The sequence below is a fragment of the Pteropus vampyrus genome, unplaced genomic scaffold, assembly GCF_000151845.1.
Source record: "Pteropus vampyrus isolate Shadow unplaced genomic scaffold, Pvam_2.0 Scaffold35, whole genome shotgun sequence".
Classification (NCBI taxonomy): Eukaryota; Metazoa; Chordata; class Mammalia; order Chiroptera; family Pteropodidae; genus Pteropus; species Pteropus vampyrus.
In genome coordinates, this window is record NW_011888816.1 from 3,112,325 (window position 1) to 3,137,290 (window position 24,966).

The 24,966-nt window shown below is 50.3% G+C and overlaps 1 protein-coding gene across 1 annotated transcript in view; it reads right to left on the minus strand.

Moving 5' to 3' along the window:
* Positions 1 to 8,408: 8,408 nt before the first annotated feature.
* Positions 8,409 to 24,966, minus strand: part of TRAK1 (trafficking kinesin protein 1) — a 123,442-nt gene continuing 106,884 nt past the window's right edge. Inside the window, exons 14-15 of the mRNA XM_023529069.1 lie at positions 14,148 to 14,250; positions 8,409 to 11,231 (exon numbers count right to left, since the gene is read on the minus strand). Coding sequence (XP_023384837.1) covers positions 10,433 to 11,231; positions 14,148 to 14,250 — 902 coding nt within the window. The 3' untranslated portion in view covers positions 8,409 to 10,432. The remainder of the gene's footprint in view (positions 11,232 to 14,147; positions 14,251 to 24,966) is intronic.

The following is a 24,966-nucleotide window of genomic DNA, read 5'->3' on the forward strand; positions in this document are numbered from 1 at the left end:
CTGCCATTTCCATTCTGCTAATGAGTCCATATAGTGAGTTTCTTAGTGTGGTTTTTGAATTCTTCAGTTCTAAAATTATCTTTTGTATCTTCTATTTCTTTGCCGAGATTTTTCTATTTTAACATTTCTTTCAAAGATGTGTGCAAATGCTTGTTTTTGAGCACTTGTATCATAGCTGCTGTAAAGTCTTCGATAATTCCAAAATCTGTGAAATCTCATCATTGGTAACTGTTGATTGTCTTTCCGAGGAAAATTTAAAACTTCATGGTTCTTTGTATGCTCAGTAATTTGGGATAGTATCCTGGAGAATTTGAATATTACATTATGAGACTCTGGGTTTTGTTTAAATCTTATGAAAAAAATGTTAATATTTTTGTTTTAGTGATCAATCTGGTTAGGTTCAGTCTGCAAGTTCCAACCCACCTTCCATGGGCTGTGGTTCCAATGACAGTTCAGTTTTCAAAGTTATACTGCTCTTTAACTCCATGTCAGGTGTGTGCCACCCAGTGACGAGTCTGAGCATTACTTCAGCTCTCAAAGTCCTCGGTCTGCTAATTAAGACCTGATCCAGACATGGCACAACTGGATGAGCTCCAAAGTCACTTTCCTGAGCTCCTCCCTCTCTGCAATCGCCCTAGTACTTTCCAGTTTCCTGGGGCTCCTCCTTTTGGTCCTTCGCCCATAAACTTGGGAGTCTGGTTACCTTGATCTGCCACACGTGTCCATGTTTGAGCCCATGTTCAGGTCCAAGTGGCAGGAGAACAGAAAGAAAAAAAATAATGGAGGTTGGGAGCTCTCTTGGGATCACAGCTCCTTTACCCAGAGATTAAGATTCCTTCCTCCGAGTTTGGCTCCTGCCGGTCTCATTACTGGCTGCCACCACTGCAGCCGTGGGTTTGCCACGAGAGAGCAAAGAAAGAGAAGAAAGGAAAAACTGGGGAATGTTCGCTCCCTCCAACCATGAGGAGTTTCCTTTCTCACTTCTCAAGCCAGAACTGAAGGGCTCCTGATGGGGCAGCCTGTGCCCCAGATCCATTTCCAGTTTCCAGCTACGTTCAGTTTACAAGGAGTACCACCCACAGCCTTCAGGGCCTGCTCTGCCTTCTCTCAGCCTGCCAGGCCTGGCAGTCTCTGCTGGAACTCTAGGATCTTGATGAAATATTGTCTCGAGATGTGCTGAAAATTTTAAACCCAGTCATTCATGGCACCAAGCTATTCTATAAGAATGGGTGGCTTATTTTATTATCTTAATTTTTTTATCCTTTAATGTGACTCCCCAGCGGCTTCTGGTTTGGAAAATCTCAAGAGAGAACCAGAGTTACTGACAAGTGGAATGTTACAACTAATCAAACTCCAGGGATAACACCTTCTCTACCATGGCCCACATGCTGGTGTGGGCAAACAGAAGCAGGAACAAACAGTGAGAGTTCAGGCCTTACCTGCCCAAACGCCTCTGGCCCACAGCCAGAATGACCTCAATGTTTGATCTTTCTCTAAGTTCCATCCTGGAAAGGATTCGACTGCTTCTAGCATCAGCCTGTGTGGATGGGCCCTTCACTGGCCCAATAAGGAACAAGGAAATGGGCCTGCATGCCAGGCGCTAAGTCGATGCGGCAGGTACAGAGACTCAGCCAAGTGAGAGGTTTAGAAAATCAGGTCCTCAGATAACGTCTTTTCATTCAACATCGTTCGTTACGACATCGATGAAGGGGTAAAAAAACATCGATTCCCAGTGGGGCCACTGTCCCTGTGGAGTGCATACCTTGTCTTCATGTCTGCGTGGGTTTCCCCTGGGGACTCTGTTTCTTCCCGCATCCCAAAGATGTGCATGTGAGGCGAATTGGCGTGTCTGCGTTGTCCCAGTCGGCGGAGTGAGCTGCCGGAGAGGCTCTGCAACCCAGAACTGAAAGAAGCAGGTTGGAAAACAACGATCTTACTTGTTTATATTCATCTTTCTTAAATGTATGTGTAGCTCACATTTCTTTCAATGTTTAATATTAGAAGTGTTTCGGGTCTTTATTTAGAAGTTCGGTGATGTTTCTGGGACCAGAAATATGCCGTAGGAACTTATCCCTTGTTTCTATCAATTGGCCAGTGGTAACGCTGGTTTCATTAGACATCATTTCTCTTAGCATTGTTGTTTCCAAGAACCTACGGAGGATGCTAAGAGAGGGCTTGCTGTACAAGGCATCCAGAGCTGGGACAGGTAAGATGCAGAGTGTGGGAGAGAGCAGAGCAGCAGACCTGGCTGAATGAAGGGGCAGGCCAGCCAGGCAGCTGCCTGGGGTGCCAGTCTCTAAGTGACATCTAATCACCACGGCAGCAAATGAGAACCTGGGTGTCAGTGAAGTTCTTCCTACTTAGTAACTTAACTAACTGGGGAAATAGAAGTCCATTGCACCCCTAGAGAAGACAGCGATGCCCTCAGATGGAGAATTAAAAAATATATATATATTGCTCCTCTGGGTCTCAGCTGCTCTCTGTAGAGAAATAGTTGTGCTCACCGTGAAATCTGCCGGGTTCGGGCTCACTTCTCGCCAGCCTGCTGGTTATCCCACCGGGTCAGCCGAAACTTTAAAACCAGATAATTCAGGGCATGGGGCTGTTTTCTAAGAATGGGTGGTATCCGTTATTATTTTAATTTTGAAACTTTAATATAGCTATGAAAAGGCTCCAGGGTTTGGAAAATGACCAATAAAACTGAAGAACAAACAAGACGACTGACAAGTGAAATGCTTTCTGCAGAATTATAACCAAGAAAAAAAGAACTCTTAGATATATTCGAAGACAACTCGGTAGCTATGGTTACTTCTAATTAGTGAGCACCGTATGCTTTCCAGATTTGAGTGGAGGAAAATTGAGAAGAAAAACAATTCCGAATAAGTGAAAATGTGAAGTTCCACTGAGTGCACGTGATCTTTTATTTTGAATCTAAAGAATGAGATGTAGCAAATGGGCTTCTCCCCGCCTTCACCTTCACCTTCACCTTCTGTGTCTCTCCTTGCGTGATGAGGACTCATAAACCAAAACCGGAAGTGAAGGAGATGGCACCAGAGACCAGGATGCAGGGGACAGGAGGCTCACCACAGAGTAAGACCGATGCCAGAGTCCTAACTGTGGCTGAATTAGGGTGAACTGTAATGTTGATGTACAGTGGTCATTCGAAGTGTGTGTATAAGTGTTTAATATGGAAAACTTCCTGTTCGGTTGCACCTGCAAAATGACAAAGTTGAGTGTAATCGTGAGTCTCTATAATTATTAAATATTCTGTGCACACTCTCAATGAATAACATGCACAGTTTTCATCGTTCTTTCCTTTTTCCCTATGCTATGTTTATTCTTTTATTTTCATGATATAACTTAATGTCTGTTGAATCTAGTAATTTAAAAATCGATCTTGGATTTTGTATTTATTTTATTTTCCCCATAATTCCTTGTTATTGTATTTTACAAAAAAGATTGGCCCGTGATGGATCGATTTAAAACAAAGCGATCCTTCCCTACTGAAAGTTGAGAAGTGCCACTCTACGTGTCCATGAAGTCCCAGGGACTTGGCTGGCTGTTGACAGCTGGCCAAGCAGCCCCTCTTGGACCCTGTGTGGCCGTGCTGGCCAGGACTCCGGCCTTGACAGGGCAGCCTCAGAGGCGGACCAGAGCCTGGATATCAGCTCATAGGTGTGAAGGTACCAACCTACCCAGTTCCCGAGCCAGGCAATTCCTTTCTTTGCTGAGTCAGCTCCATAGTTTCTGCAGAACTCAGGTGGGTCGCTCAGAACAGATGAGCACAAAATCCAATTGCTTCTCCAATCGCAAGCGACTGGTCCAAGGGAGACGGAGGCCACTGCTACCTCAAGTCCAGCAACCAGGAGAGATGAGGGCTGCATGCTGCCACTGCTGCACCGGGCCTTAGTGTCACAGGTGACTGAAAGGGTTTATCTATTTGGGGGCTTGAGAGAACAATACATCTCTGGTTTTTCTCTTCTGAAAATATTTCCCTAAACTTTGGCCTGCCACTTGCGACTCTCCTGTATCGATGCACAGCCCACCCCCCAAGTGCTGCAGCTGCCTGGCCCTAGAAATCCCCGCTGGGGGTCAGCACCGGGTCCCTGACATAACTTAATGTCTGTTGAATCTAGTAATTTAAAAATCGATCTTCCTTTCTCTGAGTCTCTCGTGTCTCAGGGAAAGGCATTGCTGGAGCCTCCCTATTACTGCTTTAAGCCAAAAGCCCTGCTTTCCCTTTCTGGTTTTAAGTTCTTGGGGACTTCAGAGCAGGGTCATCCTGAACCTCAGGCGTTTGGCATGGCGAATGCCCAAGCACCGCGGAGCAGACCCCTCCTCCGACCTCGGACTCCATCGTCGTGCTGGAGCATGATACCTGCAACTCATTTCAATCGTTTCTGGAAAAAGCAAAGAACGAAAATCATTTTTAGAGGAAAGACGCATTAAAAGGAGATGGATTGACATCCAAAGGTCGAAACACCGCGGTATAGAATGTCTTCTGTAAACTTCATGGTGCTTTCCTGTCTCCTGGGTGCGGCAGGAGAAGAGGCGGTTTCCTCTCCATTTTATGCTCAATTTCCTCACTCATACCCCAAGCCCGTGCGTACTGCCCCCTTGGCCAGAAATGCCTTTGTCAAGTTCATCTGGTGAACTTAGACCGTGCATCATGACCTCCCTCAATGTCTCCTTAGGCACAGCTACTTGCCTGAATTGCTTTCCAGGGAAAAAGCAAACCCACCTAATTTTAGGATTGGATCACCAGGGCAGGTCCCTTCAGGTTTTCTGCTGCCTCCAAGTGCCCTCTGCTGGCTACAGAAAATAAATCCTCCCAGGATATGATGTTTTCAGTCCGGAGTCCCAATGTGCAACAAATATTTTTTTCTAAATTTCGACTTAATCCCTATTAAGAGCTTCCAGTCAATTCAGATAATTCAGCATGGTTTTCTACCTCCACCGACTTCCCCCCCGCCGCCCCCGCCCAGGTGGCATCTAAGTTCTGGAGGCCCGCATTAGATGGAGCCGTGAGGAAGGCGTGTGTCCACTTTCTTTGTCCTGCTGGGAAGGTCCCTGGGGCATGCCTGCCTCTCTGCTCCCAGACGATGTTTGGGAGCGAGTCCCACCTCTGACTGGAGCTGGATACTTGCTATCATTTCTATTCTCCCTGCCTGCTGTGGTCACTGCCCTGGGTTGGGGTTGAGGAGCTGGCGTGCGGTTCTGGAACATCTCTATTTCCTCCAGTCCCCCTGAGAAACTAGTTCATCTGTCTTTGGGTCGCCAGACTCAGCTAGGGCTTCTCCCAAGACCCTGCACTTGGCTGGAGGACAGTGAAGGTGAAGGGTCCCATACCGCTCGTGGTTCAGAATCCTCTTTCTTCAACTGCTCCCTCACGTGCCAGCTTGGAGAGCCTGCTCGGAACGTGGGAGAAGCAGAGGGGGAGTAAGCAGTAAAAAGAAACACGGGTTCAGCAGGTGTCATTCCGAATCTTTTGGGGGGAGGCAGTAAATTGATTATTTTTTCAATTATCTTCATTGAGGTAACTCTGGTTAATAATATTCTATTTTAGGTGTGCATTATAATTTGAGATCTGTGTGCTCATCATCCAAAGTCTAGTTCTTGGTCCATACTCAGCTTTTTCTTTCCTCATAATTAAACCCCAGGAACTTGACATCTTTGTTTCCTGGTGCCATCAATTGCTTCTTTGACAACTTCCCCTTGGGACATGGTGCCCTCTGGTCCTGAGCCGCGTATGAGCAAAATTTTAGTAAAGAACAGGGAGGAGAAGCAAACCGCCTGGAACACCCCCCTGCCACAGCCACGGGATGGAAGAACGCATTTATTTTTATTGTTTACAAAACATATAGTATTAGGGTGCTCCCCACCCTTCAAGGGTTCTTTTTCTTATATCTTACTTTAAAAAAAAATTCTTTCTTTTCCAGAAAATATGTAAAGATTACTTGCACACAGATACTAAGGCCCTTTATCTTAAGCTTTTAGCTACTTCTTCTTAGGAAATAGGACATGCTTTTACATAGTCACAGTCCAATGACTGAATTCAAGAAATTGAACACTGATACACTATTTTTAAACATATGCTCCATATTCAAATTTCTCTGATTGCCCCCAAATTGTCTTTCATGGCATCTTTTCCAATTCGGGATCACGAATGGCGTTAGGCGTCTGTCTCTTTACCCTCCTCTATTCTGGAACAATTCCTTGGCCTCTCCTGATGTTGACAGTTTTAAAGGAAACGGGTACAGTGTTTTGTAAAATGCCCCTCAATTTGGGCTTGTCTTTGGCAGAACAGCACAGAAGCAGCGTGTCCTTCCCAGTACATCACACGTCGGGAGGCACCTGTTATCAGTTTGTCCCATTGGGATAGTGTTAAATTTGACGTCTTGTTGAAAGTGGTACATGACAGGGTTCCCCTTCTTTAAAAATCGGCACACATTCTGTGGGAAGATACGATGGGTGCAAACATCCTGCTCCTGGTCAAATTGTTACCCAAGAGTTTCAGCATCCACGGTTGTCTAAATGAGTTAGTTTTAGGGTGGCAAAATGGTAGGGTTTTTAACTCTATTGTCCCTTCTAATTTATCAATTGCCGTTGTAGTATAAGAGCTTAGAAGAAAGCATCCTAGGATCCCTTCCCACCCCTGCCTCACCTTTCCCTCTGCTTGGAATGCCTTGCCACATGTCAAATCTTCCCCATCCTTGAAGCCCAGATCTAGGGTCACCTCGCCTCAGACAAAGCCACTCAGTCTCTTTTCCTTGAAAGCAAGGTGAGCTGCAGCTGTCTGGCCTTCTGAGCCCCTGAGACAGGGAGAGGCTGGGAAAAGGTGCCCACCCCTCCCAAGGCAGGACCCCCACCCCAACTCTGACTGGTCTCGCACAGTGGTTCTCAAACTTTAGTGAGCTCCGGAATCACCTGGACAGCTTGGTAAAACACAGATACCTGGGCTCCACCCTGGGGGTTTGCTACCTACAACCCTCACTGGCTTAACAAGTTTGTTTTTTCTTCAGATCACAAGTCACATGCAGGTTGGCCGGGAGTCTGGTCCACATGGTTCCTCGGAGACCTAGAATGATGGAGGCTCCACCAACTCGTGACACCACCATTTCAACATATGGCTCCAGGGGAAGAGAGAAGCATGGAGAAGTGTGTGTGGATTCTTCTCCGCTGGCAGCCCGCTGGCCAGAGCGAATCACGCGCCCCGCCCACTGCCAAGTGGCTGGGGAACACGGAGAGCGGGCGAACCATTCGGTGAGCACCCGGTTTCTCTGCCATGACCACACCCCTCTTCTTCGCGAGGACACAGCCACACAAGACTGCTCTCTGCTCCTCAAACACACCAAATGCTTTCCTACCTTCGGGCGGTGGCACCAGCTGCTCTCGCTGCCCAAATGCTGTTGTGCCAGACCTCACATGGTTGACTCAAATGCCATCTCCCTGGAGAGGCCTTTCCTGACTGCCCAGAGTAGCCACCCACCACCTGACACCAGCCTATTTTAGTTCTCTGCATAGCCCTGATGATGCCACGTGTGGTGTCATCTATTGACAGATTGCACGCACACCCCATGAGAGCAGAAGCTGCTCACGTGCTTATGGATCCCTACCGCCTAGAACAAGCCCTAGCTCGTGGCAGATGTTCAAAATAGATTTACTCGACTAATTAACCCTGAGGTGTCTTACCCTTCCCATTTCATAGGTAAAAAAAAATGGACGACTCAAAGAGGGTAAGTGACTTTCCCAAGGTCACACCATTACCAAATGGCAGCACCTGACATAAAGTCCATGTTGCCGCCACCCACTACTGTTTGCTTGCATAATTTTGCTGCTTCCGTATATTGCAGTAGCAGATAGTTTTTCTTTTAAGTTCCTTTCTTTTCTAAGAATAAGTTTTATTTATCCCTTTCCCACAATTCTCTGTGTAGTCACTCTCCACCGTCCTTCGTTTTTAAAAGTCTTTTAACACAACTCTACAGAGGGCAGTTGGGTGACATCTATCTAGGAATTTACCTCACAGATGTCCTCACATCTGTGGAAAACTACAAATATGCGAGGTGTTTTCATTACAGGGCTGTGACAGCAAATGATTAGAATAAACTCAATTCTCAGCTGTAGGGCGCTGGTCCATACTGGTCCATAGAAATAGGTATGTATTCCCAGTGGGCACGTGTGCATGGTGGAATAGTATGCAGTCCTGAAAAGTAGCAGAGCTTCAAGTTCTGACTGGAAAGTTGTCTAAGGTATAATATGTTCAAAGTAAGGGCAGCTATAACAGTATATAAAGTACTAAATGGCTTTCATTTAATTTCCCCAAAGAGCAGAATACTTCAAGTCTTACATAAAGAGATCATTTCCTTGATGAAAAAGATAAGAACAAAATACAAATCAGAATAGCCATATGGTTTCCATCATTTGAACTTATTTTATTGATATTCATTAGCAAATAAAATTTTATTGTTGATTTTTGATGCATTCTAACACACTTTTTGATAGTGGTTGCCCAATGTTGATCATTAATTTACTATACTAAATACTGCAACCTCCGAACTGCTGATTTTTACACCAGTCCCCCTTTGTGGTGATGGGTGTGGCTCCTCTCTCTGAAGATATAAAGTGGTCCATTCGGTCTAGGGTGTTCACATTCCTTTGTTATTCTACCTACTGCTTTAAAATACATTCAAATAAAAAGAGAGAAGTTCTTCAAAATGAGTGCACACACACAACCACAAGGAGCATTGAAAACATAATTAACCGACATCCTCGTGTTCAGAGAATAAATAGTCTGAAATTATGGGACCAAAGCTTGCTCCTGGGGACTTTCTTCAGTGGACATAAGGTTACAGTCATTCAAGTGAAGGACACATCTTTTGCCATGGGGGGTGTGGGAGGGGATCAGAGGGTGCAAAATGGCAATTTCATTTGCATATGATGTTATCCTTCCATAAATGTCTGGAACAAATGGCCACGGAACACCGTGATGCACGCTGCAGTCTTCAGGTTAGAACAGATCAATGACCTGCTTAGACTGGAATGCCACAGACACTCTGTGACTGGAGCTGGGAAGGAGAGAGGGTGTTTGTTTAAAATACGGCACACATAAATAATAAATAAAAGTTCAAAACTTAGCGACAGCAACAGGACCAGGCTCCCTTGCTCATTCGTGGTTCGTCTCGCGAGCACCTCTATCTTTCCCCAAGGATAAAAAGTGGCACAAGGGGACCCAGGGCTTTGGAGGGAAAGAAATATCTTCTTGTGACCGCTCTGTTCTAAAACAAGACAGAAAAACGCGTGGACACTGAATGGCTGTCACGAAAGACCACACGAGTGAAAGCACATGGGCCAGACTTGGGTTTCAGAAAAGGGCTGGGCCCAGCAGAAGTTCAAAGCCTCGTTTCTCCTGTGAGCTAGCTTGGTATTAGGTTTGGTTGTGGTTTGTTTTACTGTTGACACATTTCACTCGACCTCTTTCCCCGTCCCCTTTCCTTTTAATCCTCCTACGAATGTTGTCCTCACTCTGGTCTTACTCAATTTGGTCGTGACATTGGGTCCCAGAAACAAACTGCTATTTCCTTAGCAGCTTGGTGTGTTTGTCACTTGAATTTTGGTATCACAGAGCCACAGAGAAAACATCTACTGTGACTTCCCATCTAGTACCATTACTTCCTCGCCTATAAAAAATAAAAATGGAAAAATAAAACAGATCACACAGAACCCACAGGGACTGCTGCCCAGTGCGGCGGGAGTGTAAATACATTCTCTTTTGGGTTAGATGTCCGACCTGACAGCTGATTACGAAACACCGAAGGACGACTTTAGCGTGAAGGCCTGGAAAGAAAAAGTCACCCCTCGAAAAGGAAGCGGCCGTCCACTGAGGCAGAGTAGTGAAGGTCTCGAAGAAGCCTGGGCCACCCAGAAAAGAAAGAACAGTCCTGAAAGCTACGTCAGCTGCATGTGGCTGTGGACGGAGGCTCCTCACGCTCTCGCCGGGTGGGCGAGGTGCCCAGCTACACCGAGGGGCATGGCATTGTGCCCTGTGCCACGTGACAGCTCACCGTGTGCAACACTGGCAGCCAGCCGCGACTTCACCGGGTTCCTATCCATGGGATAAGAATGTCATTGGGAGTTTCAGTGCTTCTCGAAGGATAGAAGGAGAATTAAAAAAAAAGGAAAAGACACCTGCCTGCCCTGCCCCCAGCTAGCACAGGTGAAGTCCTCAGGAGAGCGGTGACAGTGCTGGGGCACCTCCCGTGGGCTCCAGGTCCTATATACACGTTTCACAGTCTCCACTCTTCCCCCATGAGGCACGAGGTTGATTTGTCTAGCTCAGGAGGGGACGGACGGGGAGGGGAGAGCACAGTGGAGAGGGGAAGAGAAGGGGGGGCAGGACCCGACCTGTCTCCTCGGAAGGGCGCCCCTCCCACCCTCACCGCAAGCTGGTTTGTTTGGGGAGCTTAGCACCCATCAAGATGCCTGAGGTGAGCGTCACGGGGGCCTTCATCTGCATGCTGGACCCCACCATGGTGGGGAAGCTGCGATTCCGTCGGATGCCACTGTTGAGCTGCAGCCCGCCGATGGCACTGGTGACGGTCGGGCATCCGAGAGGCAGGCCCTCGGGTACCAGGCCTCCAGGGACGAGGCCCTGTGCTGGGCCCGGGGGCCGGCAGAGAAGAAGTCCCTGATCCTCAGTCAGCGTGTGGACGTGGGCTCGCCCCGAGTTCACCGCTCTGGCCACGCCGAACCGCCTGACTTTGTCCACGAGGTTGAGGTTGGAGACAGACACATCTGTCTGACTCTCACTGCTCCGCACGCCCTTCTTCTCCCTCACCTCCCTCAGGATGGAGCTGGCCGGCTTGGACGCCAGGAAGTTGTCGTAGGGCGGGCTCGTGCACTTGAACTCGAAGGAGGGCGGGGAAGACGTGGGCGTCTGCATGGGCGAGTTGGGTGGGGTGGAGGGGATCACAGCCATCCTGGGGGTGTAGGAGTGCAGCAGGGAGCCCCCGCCGGCCCTGTTCCAGCTCTGGGGGTCATACACCGCCGCCGAAATGCCCCGCTCCTTCAGCAGCCACACCAGCCCCAGGGACGTGCTCATGGTGGTCGTGGACTCGCGGGTGTTCGTGAAGGACTCGGCCAGGCTCAGCCTCCGGGGAGTGCACGGCGTGGCTGCCGGCGTGGACTTTAAGTGGCTGGAGCTGCCACAAGCTGGAGTCGGGGCCGAGTTAAGGCTGTTAAGAAAAGACGAGGTCGTTTATCAGAAAATGCCCGTGAGCAGCATGACAAGGGCAGGCCTGCGACACGAGGGGACGACTGGCCGGGCCCAGGCTCCCCCGATGCCTCCTGCCACATCTGCTCCCCCCTCGCCCACAGGGGCCTTGGGTTCCCGGAGGCGGGGCACGGTTTAAGTGAATAGGAAGCTGCACACGATCCCCTTCTCTCAGGCCCCAGGGTGTGTATAACTGTGCCCTCTGCATGAGAGGGAACAGGCTCAGGTCATATGTCACACTCAGCTGTTAAGCAGAAGACCCTGGATTCGAACCCAAGTCTGAGTGACCCCGCCCCCAAATAGGGGAGGAAGTGCTTCGGCAGAGAGGTCTTTTCGTCCTCCACCAAATTTACTCAATTTCCAGCATTCCTACCGCCTACTTCTCTGACGTAAGGAGTTACCCAGCACTATGGGAAATAAGAGTTTATCTAGGGATGGCCAAAGCAGGCGGGTCATCCAGATGGACGGCACTCGGGTGATGGAGAGAAATGGAGGCGGGAAGTGCCCGTCAAGTCAGTGGCAGATCCCGGCCTTCTTGCCTCCGCAAGGAGCTGCACTTGGTCCTTGCCGCGGCGGCCCAAATGCATCCCAATAAGTGGAGTTATGGGGTTATGGGGTCAGAGGAAGCACACTGGGCTATCGGATCTACATCTATGGAGCTACCTAGGAAAAGGCCCCGTGGGTGTGTGGAAACCTGTTTCTATAGGAAAGCAAAGATTCCTTCGTCCACTCGGGTCCTGCTGACTGAGGACCCACTATGTCACGGCACCTGGGGTCCAACTGTGAAGGGAATTCGGATGGGACAGTCTAAGGCCTGCGGGGGGCAAGGCACTGCCGTCTGCCTGAAGAACAGGAAGGGCCTTCCTCTCACAGCTGCTACGGGATGGGGGAGGCCACGTGGGCATGGGAGCCCTGCGCTGTTGCTACGTGAGCCATCAAGGGGGACAGCAGCACATACGTCCTAACTGTCTTACGAGACCTGCCCGGTGCCCTCCCAAGGATGTGGCTGTGGCTGCAGGAGCCCCTGGGAGTAGGCCAGCTGGGTGGCCCGAGGAGCTGGGGACAGAGCCCTCTCTCCCCAGCCTGACGGGGGAGGGCCAGATACCTTGGGCAAAGCCCCAACACAGGGCAAGGGAAGGAAGAGGACACACTCCGGAGTGGGTTTCTGGAATGACCAGAGCAGGGGACCCCTCCTGCAGGAGGGACAGTTCACAAGCAAGTACAAGCTGAGGCGTCATTTGGCCCCACACTCAGGTGACCTCGCGCCGGCCAGTCAGCACAGGGCGAGGCACACAGGACAGGCCTGTCTCCCACAGACAGACGCTCAGGAGTGGGGGTGCAGGGGCACTCGGAGAAATGCGAGGTTAGAAACCACAGCAGATTCCTAAGGTTACAAGGCAGACTCTTCAAATGGTGCAGGTGGAATCCTACAAAATGTCAACCTCCAGGCAACGGAGGTCAGAAAGGATCTGGGCTTCACATCATTCACAGGGCCATTCCTAGGAGGCGTTTTGGTTTGTTTCCAGCTGCTGTTCTTTCAAACTTAGGCGAAAAGGAAAAATAAACCCTCTTCTCTCGCTACTGACTTTTCCCATCCCCGGCAAGGCCCTATAGGTGCAGACGGGTGTGCAATTTTGATTTCTACGGCTGCAGTCAGAGGAACACCAGGGTGCCAGCCCTCCCTGGGGGAAGCCCTGTCCCACGGCTTTAAACACAATCTCTTCCTAACATAAAGCCACGGGACGGGGACTCTGGGTTCCCCAGAGGCAGGAAGGGAGATGGGGACTGACAAGCTAACCTTTGGAGATCCCCCTCCGGTGAGAACTGCAGTTAGGCCTGTATTAGTGCGGGCGCTCGGCTCGACTCGGGCGTTTAGATGGGTTAAGGGGTATCCACTGTCAAGGCCGAGTTAGCCAGGCACAATCACAGAGACACACCCGCGCCCGAGTCCCGGGTTAGTGGCGGCCACGCGTGCACACACGGCTCCTTCCGCGTGGCCCTGCCTGCCAGCAGGCAGGTGCTTCTGCTGGTGTGCTCACCCCCTGCCTCGCCCGTGGGCGCACTCTCTGCCCTACATCTCCTCTCAGCTCAACGGGGCATGGGGCTGCTTCGTCGTCCTCCTCACATGACCTGCGGAGAGTTATTCAGAGTGTAAGGGGCTCCTTGGGGCGGCGGCTCCCTCCACACTGGCCCTGCCTGTCTCCCTCCCTCCGTCTCTGCGTTACCGTCATTCCCCAGGCATCTTGTACCACAGAGTGGCTGAGCGGAGGCTGCGGAAGGCCTGAAATCAAGCCACACAGACCACCCACGCCATGCAAATCCCCTCGCCGGACGGTGCGAACCGCTGTCGGTTCTCAGAGGCACCGGAGGGAAATGGCCCACGCTGGGCACGCAGTTCAGTCTTCAAAAGTTATCATTTAAGTCACTGCAGTGTGGCCGTGGCGCACGGTTCTGCAGTCTGCTCCAGGGGCCCAAGGGGTCCCCCGGGGCTCAGTAACCATTCTGTGAAAAAACTTCATGTTTTGCTGGCAAAGTTTGGGGCAAAAAGCCAACAGACTCGGCCTTAGGGCCTGGGGGAGTGTCAGCTTCAGCTGGTTAAGGAGGGGCCTGAGACTATCCCATGGCCGACTCAACGGGCAACTGAAGGTGGGTCAGATCTCTCTCTCTCTCTCCATGCTGGATCAGATCGAGAGGGGCCTTTCCCAAAGGAAAGACGGGATGTGGAACAGGAGCCCGCAAGTGCTTGCGAGATGCTTTGCTGGCCGGAGCTGGTGTTGAATGAGCCTGTCTACTTGAGCTGCCTTCGACCTCAGGTCTCATGGAGGAACACCCCCACCTCACCCCACCCCTGCTCACCCCTGGGGCTGGGGTCCCTTACCTTGGCGTGACTCGCGTGAGCTCGTCTGAAGGATGCAGGATGCGACAGGTAGTGAAGGTGAAGGTGGAGTTGGTCTGTGACATGCACTTCCCAGGGTGGTGTGCTAAATTGGGGGGAAGGAGGGGGAACAAAACATATTTCTTGCATCCAAGTATACCCATGAGAAGACAAAGGTGCAGGATGGCCCTCCACAGATGCAAGAAGCGATGAGCTACCTTGTTAACTGGACCTGGGCGAGGAAGGTGAAACACCCATGTTCTGGATCGAAGGTGGTTCGTCAAAAAACAACCACACTTTTGAGCACCGGCGTGCGGGGCACCGAATTCCAGCTTCCGACCCAGTCCAGACAGGGCTCCCCATCGGCGTTCTTTGGCCAGTAGTGGATCCAGCTCGAGGGGCTAATGGGCCCATGGGGGTCAATTTGGGTCCCCTCTTCAGAGGTCAGAATCAGCTTCTTTCTCTGTTGCTTTACATTTCTTTTCATTGGCAAACAGGTGCCAAACCCTGCCGAAGGGAGGGGACAGGTGCAGGATGGGGAAAGGCACTTGCCACCTGCAAACGGGGCAAGGCTCGTGCGGCTGGCTCGCTTTTCTGCTTACGCAGAAAAGGGGCTTGGGGAGGCTGGCTCCACTACTGTCTGTCTGTGGTCCGTGGGGGGCAGAAGGGGCCTCAGCTGCCTCAGCAACAACTCGGCAAGAGATCCAGTGTTGTCTGACGTACGAGCGGTGTGAGCAGCACCATTCCAATTTCTTGCCATCTCTAGGAAGCCTAATTTCTAATGAAAATGAGGTGGCAACAAGTCGTTCTCAATTTACCCCCTTTTAAAGCTCTACAGAGTTATTGTTAAGGCAGCTGAAGATTTATGATGTGGAGCAAAGTAAATCACAGATGCGTTAGGATCGTGCATCAGAAGAAGCCTGGCGAGGAATAAGTAGTAAGAGTCTACAGGAGACGTCATGATTGTAGAGGTCATTCTCGTTCATAACTCAAACATTAAAAAAAAAGAAAAAAGAAAAAAGAAAAAGAAAAAAGAGACGCTGCTCCAAATAGCATGCATAATGAAGTATGGGGACCCCCGACCCCACCCAGCCCCCCACCCCTGCAGCAGCTCAGCCCCCAGAGACCTCCTGGGAGAAAACTGATTAAGGTGTCAGAGGCCATGTGCGCTCTGAAGATTCAAAAGGCTGTGAATGAGAATCTTCTAGCTCTTTATGGCAAGTTTTCTCTTGGATTTGACAAAAAAAAAAAAAATGGAAAAAGAAGACAAAACAGAAGAGATTGGTGCTCTAAATCTACAAATCCACACACAGGTGATTGTGTCTTTAAAAAAAAGAAAAAAGAAAAAACAAAACCAGAAACCAGATGAAATAAACGAACAAAAAATGTTGGAGACACGTAAATTGAAGGCGGGCAGGACAAAGCCAGAGCACAAAAATGGTGGCGGTGGCCAGGGGAGCAACACGAGATGGGTTCGTCCCGATGAGCAAGGTCTGACCCGGCTCTCTGCGGCCAGGGAGGTTCCTGTAGCCCCCTGGTGTGACAGCCACACCATGGCCACAAAAGCAAACTCTCAGCCACAGGGCGCTCCAGGCAAAGCAGGGGCGGGGCGGGCGGGGCCACAGAAAAATAGCCTTTCTGAATCTTTGTTTCTCAACCAGTAAATGGAGTGGCTTAGGAACTGGGTTAACTGAGAAACTGCTGCTACACGCAAAACAAAAATGGGATATAAGCCGTGAAGAAAAGGCAACCAAACAATCACGATTCCCTGGCGGTCACAAGGTGTAGAAACAGAAGCAACAGAACACCTGAGGAGAAGCATCCCACACAGCGCGAGGTGTTATTTAGGCAGGAGGAAAGAAAAAGGCGGGAAACAGACGTGGTTAAGACAAAATCGTTGAGAGAGAGATCACACTTAAAACGATCCACCGGAAGCAAGGCTGGATTGGAAATTAGAAGTGTCCCCCCCTTTAAAAATGCATGGCCAGAATGTCAAATCAGAAGGTCATGATGTTTACTTCCCCCCCCGCCCCGCACCCCCCGTCCCCGTCACATATTGGATCTTTGATTGCAACAGGGAGTGTAAGATGGATATTTTAGAGACACAGTTGCATCAGAAGAAAGCAAAACCCATCTTATGCAAATGGGTTTTGGGGACAAGAAAAGGCTGCTAAAATCCAAAGTCATCATTCCCCAGAAGCAAGGGATAGCTTGAGAGGACCAGAGAAGATCAACCAGGGTCAAAAGTGCCAAAGCCAGAGGTTCGGCCCCTCTGAAATACCACTGGGACGCGGGGACCCGCCGGCTCTCCTCCAGTCACCGCCTGCCCGGCCGCTGCAGCCCCGCCCTTCCTTGAGACACAACACAGAGACAGTGAGTGGCCGAGGCTCCCTGTGCTGCCACAGCACAGCCCCGGCCGATCCCCTGCACACGGGAGAGAGCAATGGCTCAAAAGAGGCACGAGACACATTCCTCTCATTCCTCTCAGCAGGGAGCGGGGGTCAGGGGGAGGGCTCACGACTGAAGTCCCGGGTCCCCCCCCACACTCCACACACGAGCCCTGCCTCAGCGGCCGTGTGTTCACCTCGCACTGCTTGCTCAGGCCTCCACGGACAGGGTTTCTTGGACACCACGCTCTGACCTTCTGCTATAATCCTTCCTCGGGTCTCAGTCTGACTGTGGAGGGCGGGCCTCGTTGTGTTGGGAGCAGAGGGCAAATGGATTAGAGTATAAAGATGCACGAGTGTTTGCATCCAGTATTTTATTTAGGAAGGAACTTGCATGTCCCAGCAAAACCCCTAATCCCTTATCACTTTTATTTGCCCCTCTTCCCCCAGGCTCTGGCACTGGTACAAAAATCCCAAACTAACAAAGATAACCTTTGAACGTGGTTAATCCTTTATTAGTTGAGATCTCCTACCTGCATCAGTAAACTACACACAGGTAGTTACTGAACAGATGTTTTGGTCCGAAAACATGGCCCGTGCAAGCACACACATCCTTCAGGTAGTGACGGGTGGGAGCGGAGGGCACCGGAGGGCTTTATGAGGGTGACAGTCCCCCTGACGTGCCTGCCGCCTGGAGCAGGTGCACTTGGTAAAGGGTTCTGACTGCTGCGCTCCTCTGTGGGCCTGTGACACCTGATACTGACCGGAAATCTGGGAGCTTGGGACCTTGCAGCACCAGTCACGGGGTGCCTGCTCTCCCCACGATCCACTGCTCTAATGGCGAGAAGAGGGAAGGAACAAGGCCGGGACACTCTGGTGGGGACCTGAAGGACCCTTGGGGGACTCTGCCAGCCTGGTCATCCACATATCAGATCCACGCACCAGCTCACGCATTTCAGTTATCCGAATGGCACTTTGGCCTGGAAAGGGCAGGCTGGTGGCTCTCTCAAGGCCATCGTAGCACCCAGTCCTTAAACAGTCCCTTACGGGAGCCCACACAGTTGTCAGGGAGCACCTAACTGCACCCAGTGATTTCTGCGGGGAGCTGCAACGTACACATAAAGGCTGCTTCGAGGGGGTCTCTGAGGATGGAGAAATGCTGGCCACGCTGCACGGCCCAGCTATTACTTTGGTCACATAAATAACTTCTTGAAACATAAAAAAAAAAAAAAGAACTCCATCGTTGAGACACACTGAGGCCCTCCATATTCTCTCCCCGCCGTCTTCACAGGAAGGGACCAGTTTGTGTAAAACAAAGTGCCCCTGACCTTTTTTCCTTTCCCTAACTTGAACATGGAGTGTGATGCTGCTGTCACACGATGTGGATCTGCTTTGCAGTTTCTACCAACTTGCGCGCGCGCGCGCGCACACACACACACACACACACACACACACATTCACGTTCTCTCTCCCTCCCCATGCCACACAGCCCCTTTAATTCCAGAAGCTGCCACCATATCAACAGTGGCACAGGGGACAGTCTTTTCTATCTGAGCAAAAACCAACCTATTGACAATAAGAGCCACTGTCCATCCAGCTTAACGGCGTGGCCTGAAAACATTGGTTCCTCTTTTTTTTTTCTTACCTTTTTTTTTTTTACCTTTTTACCAGCTGTTAAGGATTTTGTTGCCTTTTGCGTTGGGGTAGGGGGGGCGTGGGGGAAGAGGCTGTCTCTTTGCCTTTCAGCTACGTGCCCATTTTTTAAAAAGGTACAGAAACAATGCTTTGGAATTCTTCCTAAAAGACTAAAATATTGGGGCACAGCAAAATACTTTAAAGACCCTTTCTGTCGCTTCTTTATATATAACTCTGGCCATGAATTTTTTTCTGAAAATGAGGAACATTCTATGAGGAGTTGATGTGAGGAAAGCTCCACAAAACCTGTCTGCTCTGTGCTTTATCTTTATCAGAAATACTGTTTGGGGTTAATGCGGTTTTAACGGGCATTCTTCTGGGTCCGGGGAGGCTACCGAGCAGTTTCTGATATAGTAGTACAGCTTTCTTCTCTCTCTATATATATTTTAATAAAAGTGATTTTAAACTACGTCCTGTTAGAAGATGACATTCTTTAGCTCCTTAGTTCCAGGCTTCACACGAGCCCGGCTTTTTCTCTGCTTCTTAAGCCTTTCTTCGACACAGCCCTCCTCTGGTCCTGGAGCTCTCTAGGGATCCCTGGATCCCCTGTGCAGACGTCAGTCTGTGCCACTGGTGAGCTTTCTCATTGCACACTGCAAGGTCTTTTTCTGGTTTCATACAGCTTATGTGGGGTCCTTGAAAAAATTTTTAAATTAAAAGTCTATCCTCTCCCACTATACCAATATGTCTACTCTCAGTTTCACTGAAAAAGTATAGGATGTAGCAGATGTTCAATCTCACAGCATCATGCAGAGAGGAACAGAACCTCCTTCAAAGAGGCGTCTCTTCTGGAGCAAAGGGAATTTTTTAGAATGCTGTTAAAATGTCAAAAGGGCAAATGCAACAGTCTCTTTGGATCCTCCGGATGCCAACAAAGCTGGACCCCATGGCCTCTGTCCTCTTGTCCTTCCCTGGGTGGCAGACACTGGCAAGTGCAAGAGCTGCCTGGCTAAGCTGCCTGGTCAAGACCTCTGCTCATCAGTGCTTTCGAAGCCAGTTCCACAGCGCACTTCTCCCGGGCGTCGCCAGGCGGCGCAACTGGACAGCTCAGCGAACCTCAACGCCCACCCGCCCACCTGCTCCCTCAAGGGCCCCTCCACGTTAGAAAAGCATGGGCGCAGCCGCCCGCTCCGCAACAGGTCCGGTGGTGCCCCTAGGAACGCGGGACGGCCCTCCTAATGGCTTTCAGGGTTGAGGATGCCGTGGAGAACGCGCTTCCGACAAGTAGATTTCGTTCTGGAAATTTTAAGCAGGGCTGACGCTCCGCTGATTGTCTGGGAGAAGTCAGAGCTCTCATTCGTCATTCAGGGTTTCCTCAGCATCTCCAAATACAGGAGGGTATGAGCAGACCATCTGCTCTGTCTGTAAGGACCAAACTCCTGAAACTGCTACAGAATTCAAGCTGGATTGAAGAGCCTCCCACCAGGGTGGTAACTCGTCACCAACTCTCCGTGGAGACAAGAGGGAACTTTTCTGAATCTGAGGTCTATGACTCGGATGTACCAGACATTTCCTTCCAGATCCGTCAGGCCCCATGGCCAACTTTCCGGCACAAGCCCACCTGGATCCTGCTTCTGCAGTGAGATAAAGTGCGACAGGATACGGGTTGGCGAGGCTTTGCTCAAATCACAAGCTAGAGTAATGCCCGGCTCCTTTCCTTCCCAGCGGTTCCCTTCCCTTCCCTAGTAACCGGCCCTGGACAGAACCTGGACCTGTGACCTATGTGCCAAATAAGGAAGCTACAAAAACAGCTGATTCTTGGCTTTTGCCTCTGGGGCTCAGGTGATGCGGCCTCAGGGGATTTTTCCAGGGGCTGTTTTGACCAAATGTGATCTTTGCCTTCAATGCTTACTTTAGGATCTTAGCTCCAACGATGACACAGCTCCACTGCAAGGCCCACTGGCCACACAGGCAGCTACATATGTACGAGCCTGTTTTATATTTCCCCCACTCGAAGTGGCCTCCACGTGTCTGAGTGTTAAAATAAACTGACCTGCACTTTCTTCTGTCTCTGTTGCTTGAATCCCATCTTTTTCTCCCCTTTGGCATCAAAGCATCAGAGATAATTCAACTGAACCATCTGTCCAACCAACCATCTATGGACAACTGTGTGACTAAAGCCCTTATTTTAATCCTCTACCACAGGCGGGCTCGTCCCTACGCACAAACATCTAAAACCCAGAACACGGACGGTACAAGATAATGACTCCTTCTGATAAAGTGTACTTTCTAGATGAATGAAAACATAAAATGAATGAAAACATAAAATATGTCACTGAAATAAAATAAAACTATAACCTAAAAATGGTTTTAAACGCTCCATTTTAATCATCTAAATGATTTACAAATATGAAAACAAGGATTCATCCTTTTTAAGACATGGGATTATAAAAAACCAGCAAATGATGATACAATAATACATTAAAATATATTAATAATTTTTTTTCAGTACATACGCAAAACTTTTTCTCCATGAGACAGCAGGCTCTAGACGAAAGTGCCTGATACACAAGCCCTCCCAACTTCCTCCCATTATACCAGTTGCAAGGAAAAAGGTTAATCACCTCCTGTCTTCTAGGTTTCTCCCTATTCAACCTTCCCAGGCAGATGGCAGCTCCTGGGACTGTGCTATCCCAAGACTCAAAATGGTCCTGTCATTCTCCAACAGAGAAAAAGGAGCCAAATCATTGTCACATCTCTCCCCTCTGCCCTGAGCTTTAAATGGGTCTTACCCAGAAAACAAGCCCCAAAGAACTCTCACCTACACGACCAGACCTTTCCTAAATTACCTTCGGCAGCCTACATGGTTCTTTTTCCACCGCACACGTCCAGCCAGACCCCTCTGTGGCTGCAGTGGTAGATTTGTGTGCCTCTCCTCAAAGCTGCTGGGGTGAATGTGCTACAGGTGTGAGTAAAGGGAGAAGAAGCAGTAACTATGTCTTTGTTCATGTAAGAAAAGGAGTCAGCACTTAGGTCCTCAGAATCAGTCCCCCCTCTCTCTCTGTCCTCCGAGAGAAGTTCCTAGCTGACTTGATAAACTTTATTCCTTCTGTGCAACTTCTCAAAGATACAGCTAATGGTGCTTCTTGAAACGCCAGATTCACCTTCCAGTCCACACGCAGGGCTGCAGGGAGGGCTCGTCACAGTCGACAGGATTCCAACCCTCAGCCCCCCAAACGAACACACGCTGTGTCTCCTGCATCACTGGGCCTTGCACACGGGCACCGGTGGCCATAACAAAGGGAAGTCACAATACCGCGGCCACTGTGGCCAGTTTCCCCTTCTCAAATGTGAAGATACTAAATAACAAGCATTCTCACTCTCGAGTGAGCTTAATCTGGTAACTTAATTGCTAAATAAAATAAACCATAAATAAGCCTATATGCTAAAAAAAAAAAAACAAAACTTTTTTATCTGATATCTCTGAAGTTTATGTCAAAAAAAAAAAAGAAAAAGAAAAGAAAAGTTGGTCACAAATAAAGTCCCTCGGCCATAGAAGCCTGAACGTGGCCAGGGGACGGGAGACGCCACCAAGAACCTCAAGCTTTGTCCTACCGTGTACTGTGTAAAGCGCACTGTGGCTTTCACGAATGAAATTACGAATCCCAGAGATGAAGGAGCACCTTCAAACTTGGTGATTCAGGAACATCACGAGGATGAAGACACGGGGTCAAGTCATCTCTTTCTGGGTCTCTCCCCTTATCCCATAAGAACTTCCTTATCTTCTCGGCATAAGCAGCCAAGAGGTCCAGGAAGTCTGGCCAACAGAAACCACGTGACCACTGTGATCCCAGACCCTGAGCACAAAGCTTTTCAACCCAGTGGCACCTAGGGCGTGGGTGATTCTGTAAACTCATGGTCACATCTTTAAGCTCGTTAGGACAGGTAGGGGGCGGGGTACAGGGGAGACCAGTCAGAGCTTTTTACTAGATTCATCTAGAGTCCTCTTTCTGGGAGAGCTTCGTGACATTCTCTTAGGGTTGGTTCGGTTAAGGAGTATGGCTAAAACGCTTTTTAAAAATCCACTTAGAACAAACAGTCTGAGCTGGAAAGGAAACGTACAAACCTCCATTCAAGTCAGACGAGTAAAAGGCTGATCCAGTGCTGCCTAAAACCCCAAACACTTTCTGGGCTTCCTCTCACTTGAATGCAGTGTGGGGAACTGATTCCCTTATTCTCCTTCTAAACGATCCAGGACTCAAAATTTCCCCTAAAACCGCCTGACTCAGCTCAGTTTGGAAGTGACCGGGGGACCGGAGAATCTGCCCCTTAGACACGGGAAGAGACCCACAACAGGACAAGGGGAGCCGATGTGCGGGGGGCGGGGGAGGGAGGGAGGCGGGGTGGCGTGGGGTTAATCCACTTCTTTTTAGCAGCCTTTCCTGCTCCCGCTTCAAGATCCCCGCCGGGCCATGTGCCTCCAAGATGGGTAGGGAGCCGCACCCATCTGTTACAAAAGGAGGGGCCCGACCCTGTATCAAAAACCAGAACTGCACAATGGGCATGCTTCCATAATCACCCACACAGACGAGCGGAAGCTACAGACAGAGAGCCACTACAGATGGTGCTCGGAACAGAGGTGAGAATGGCCCAGGACTCGGCCTCCGGTAAAGGTGCCAGGTTTATAGGACTTATCTCGGTGCCCTCACCAGACCCCTCCTCCTCCTCCTCCTCCGTGGCCGCTGGCGGCTCCTGCATCTCTTCTGGGAAAGCCTGAGGCCGGCTCTGGTAACTTCTGCTGCCTGAGACAGTCACGCGTGCTCGGGACCTCTCACCTGAGGTCTCTGGGTGCTGCACTGGCGTGGAGGTAGCTAGGCTCGGGAGGGAAATGTGGTCACCTGTGTCATCTTCTTCAAAGTCGTTAAGGCAGTACACTTCATCCAGGTCAACGTCCAGCGTCCGGAAGCCCTTGGTGACCACACCGGGCCGGGGGTCCAGGATGCCCCCGAGGTGAGGCTGGGCCAACTGCTGCCAGTGGTGCAGGGTGGCAGAACCTTTCGGGATAAAGGGCAGAGAAGGGGAGACGGGGAGAAGAGAGAGTTAGGATGAACGTCCTAGCGGACGGCTGCTCGTCACCCTCACAGTGTGCAGCGGGAGCCCTGGCAGGCCCGGGGAGCCACAGCTGGACTCTGGCAGGGACACCGGGGACACTGCCCCCACCCTTCCTACCGTACGACAGCAGCTAATACCCCACCGCAGCTGGAAGTGGCACCAACTTAAGGAAGGAATCCATTATTTTTCTAAAGTAAAATTCATGCCATACTGTGTGCCAAGGATATTTGGTGACGAACTCTTTATTTTGATCAACGGATGTCAACCCCCAACTCCAACACAGAATCACTTTAGAAATAGAAAAAAATAAGCATGACTGGCACAAGAGGGGGGGTTGGGAGAGGAGACGATGTGTACCGAGTCTATGCCGCGTGAGTATGCACCTCTGGGAGCAGGAAGACAGAGCAGAGGCAGAATAAGGCAAGGTCACACCCAGCCCGGGAGCCACGACAAGAGAAAAGCAGAAGGAAATTGCAGCAGCACAGAGAGACAAGCGGTAGGCATGGCTGTCACCTCCTTAGGTGTTCTGTACCTGCCAGCAACCTCAAGGTGCTCCAGGTTGAGAGGGAACTGGCCTAAGGGGGTGTGACTGAACAACACGGCAAGTGCGCACAGAGGTCTGAGGCAGAGGAGCCCATCTCCTCGGGGATACCGGACCCCGGGGCTCAGATGACATCGCGCGAGGTCTGTAATAACACCGGAGGATGTCTCCGAGGACCTCGAGGGTGTCACGGGCACCCACAGAGAGAAGCGTTCCAAGGCCGAGTCTGCTTAGGAAACCCGGGAAAGAAGTGTGTTTTCTGAGAGCATCTCAGAGCCCCGAGCGCCCTGCTGTGTGCTGGGGTCCTGCCCAGCCCGCTTTCCGCTTGGAATACTTCCTGCACCTCACGTGGCCCTGGGATTGTGGGTGCATGGCCCGTGAGGCTGGGCGTCCTAGTCTCATCCTCCAGATGAAATTAACCACACAAACCAATACTCCACACTCAAGAGAGCCTGCGAGGTTCTCGGGCACAAGAAAGCAAGAGCCTTCCCACACCCATGTCCTCCCAGACCGTCACCCCTCGTTTACCAATGGTGTCCTCTGTTGGGTGGGCCAGAGCCCCTCTAGATCAGGAGGCCGCCCTGTCAGAAAGGGGAGCCACGGATGCCAGGAGCCCGCAGCTCAGGAAGCCGAGATGGAAGGGAAAGGAAGGCAGGGAGCCAACCGGAGATGTGACCGAGACACAGAGAACCCACTGTCATCGGCAGCTCTCGACCCTTCCCAAACACTGCTGGAAAGTCACTTCCCACGCGACAGTCTCAGCCAAGGAGCCGTGACAGGTTTCTGTAAGTGGGCAATTTTAAATCCCCGTAAGAGAGAAAAAAATGTCTAGACTGCCAGTAAATGTGTAGAAGGGTTCTCGGACACCCGCTTTGAGCTCTGCCCCAGGGTTAAGTGTGCACAAGGACCACAGCAACCTCCTGAACTGGAATCTATTGAATATACACATAGAAACTATTCTAAATGCAAAAAAGAAAAGAAATAAGATAATGAAGAGATGCCTATAATGAAAGGGCACCACACAGCTGATCTCTTATTAGGTGGTGAGACACTCTTAGAATAGCGGTTCTCACTGGGAGAAGGAGGGACGATTTTGACCCCCAATGGACATTTGGTAATATCCAGAGGCATTTTGGGTTGTCACGAC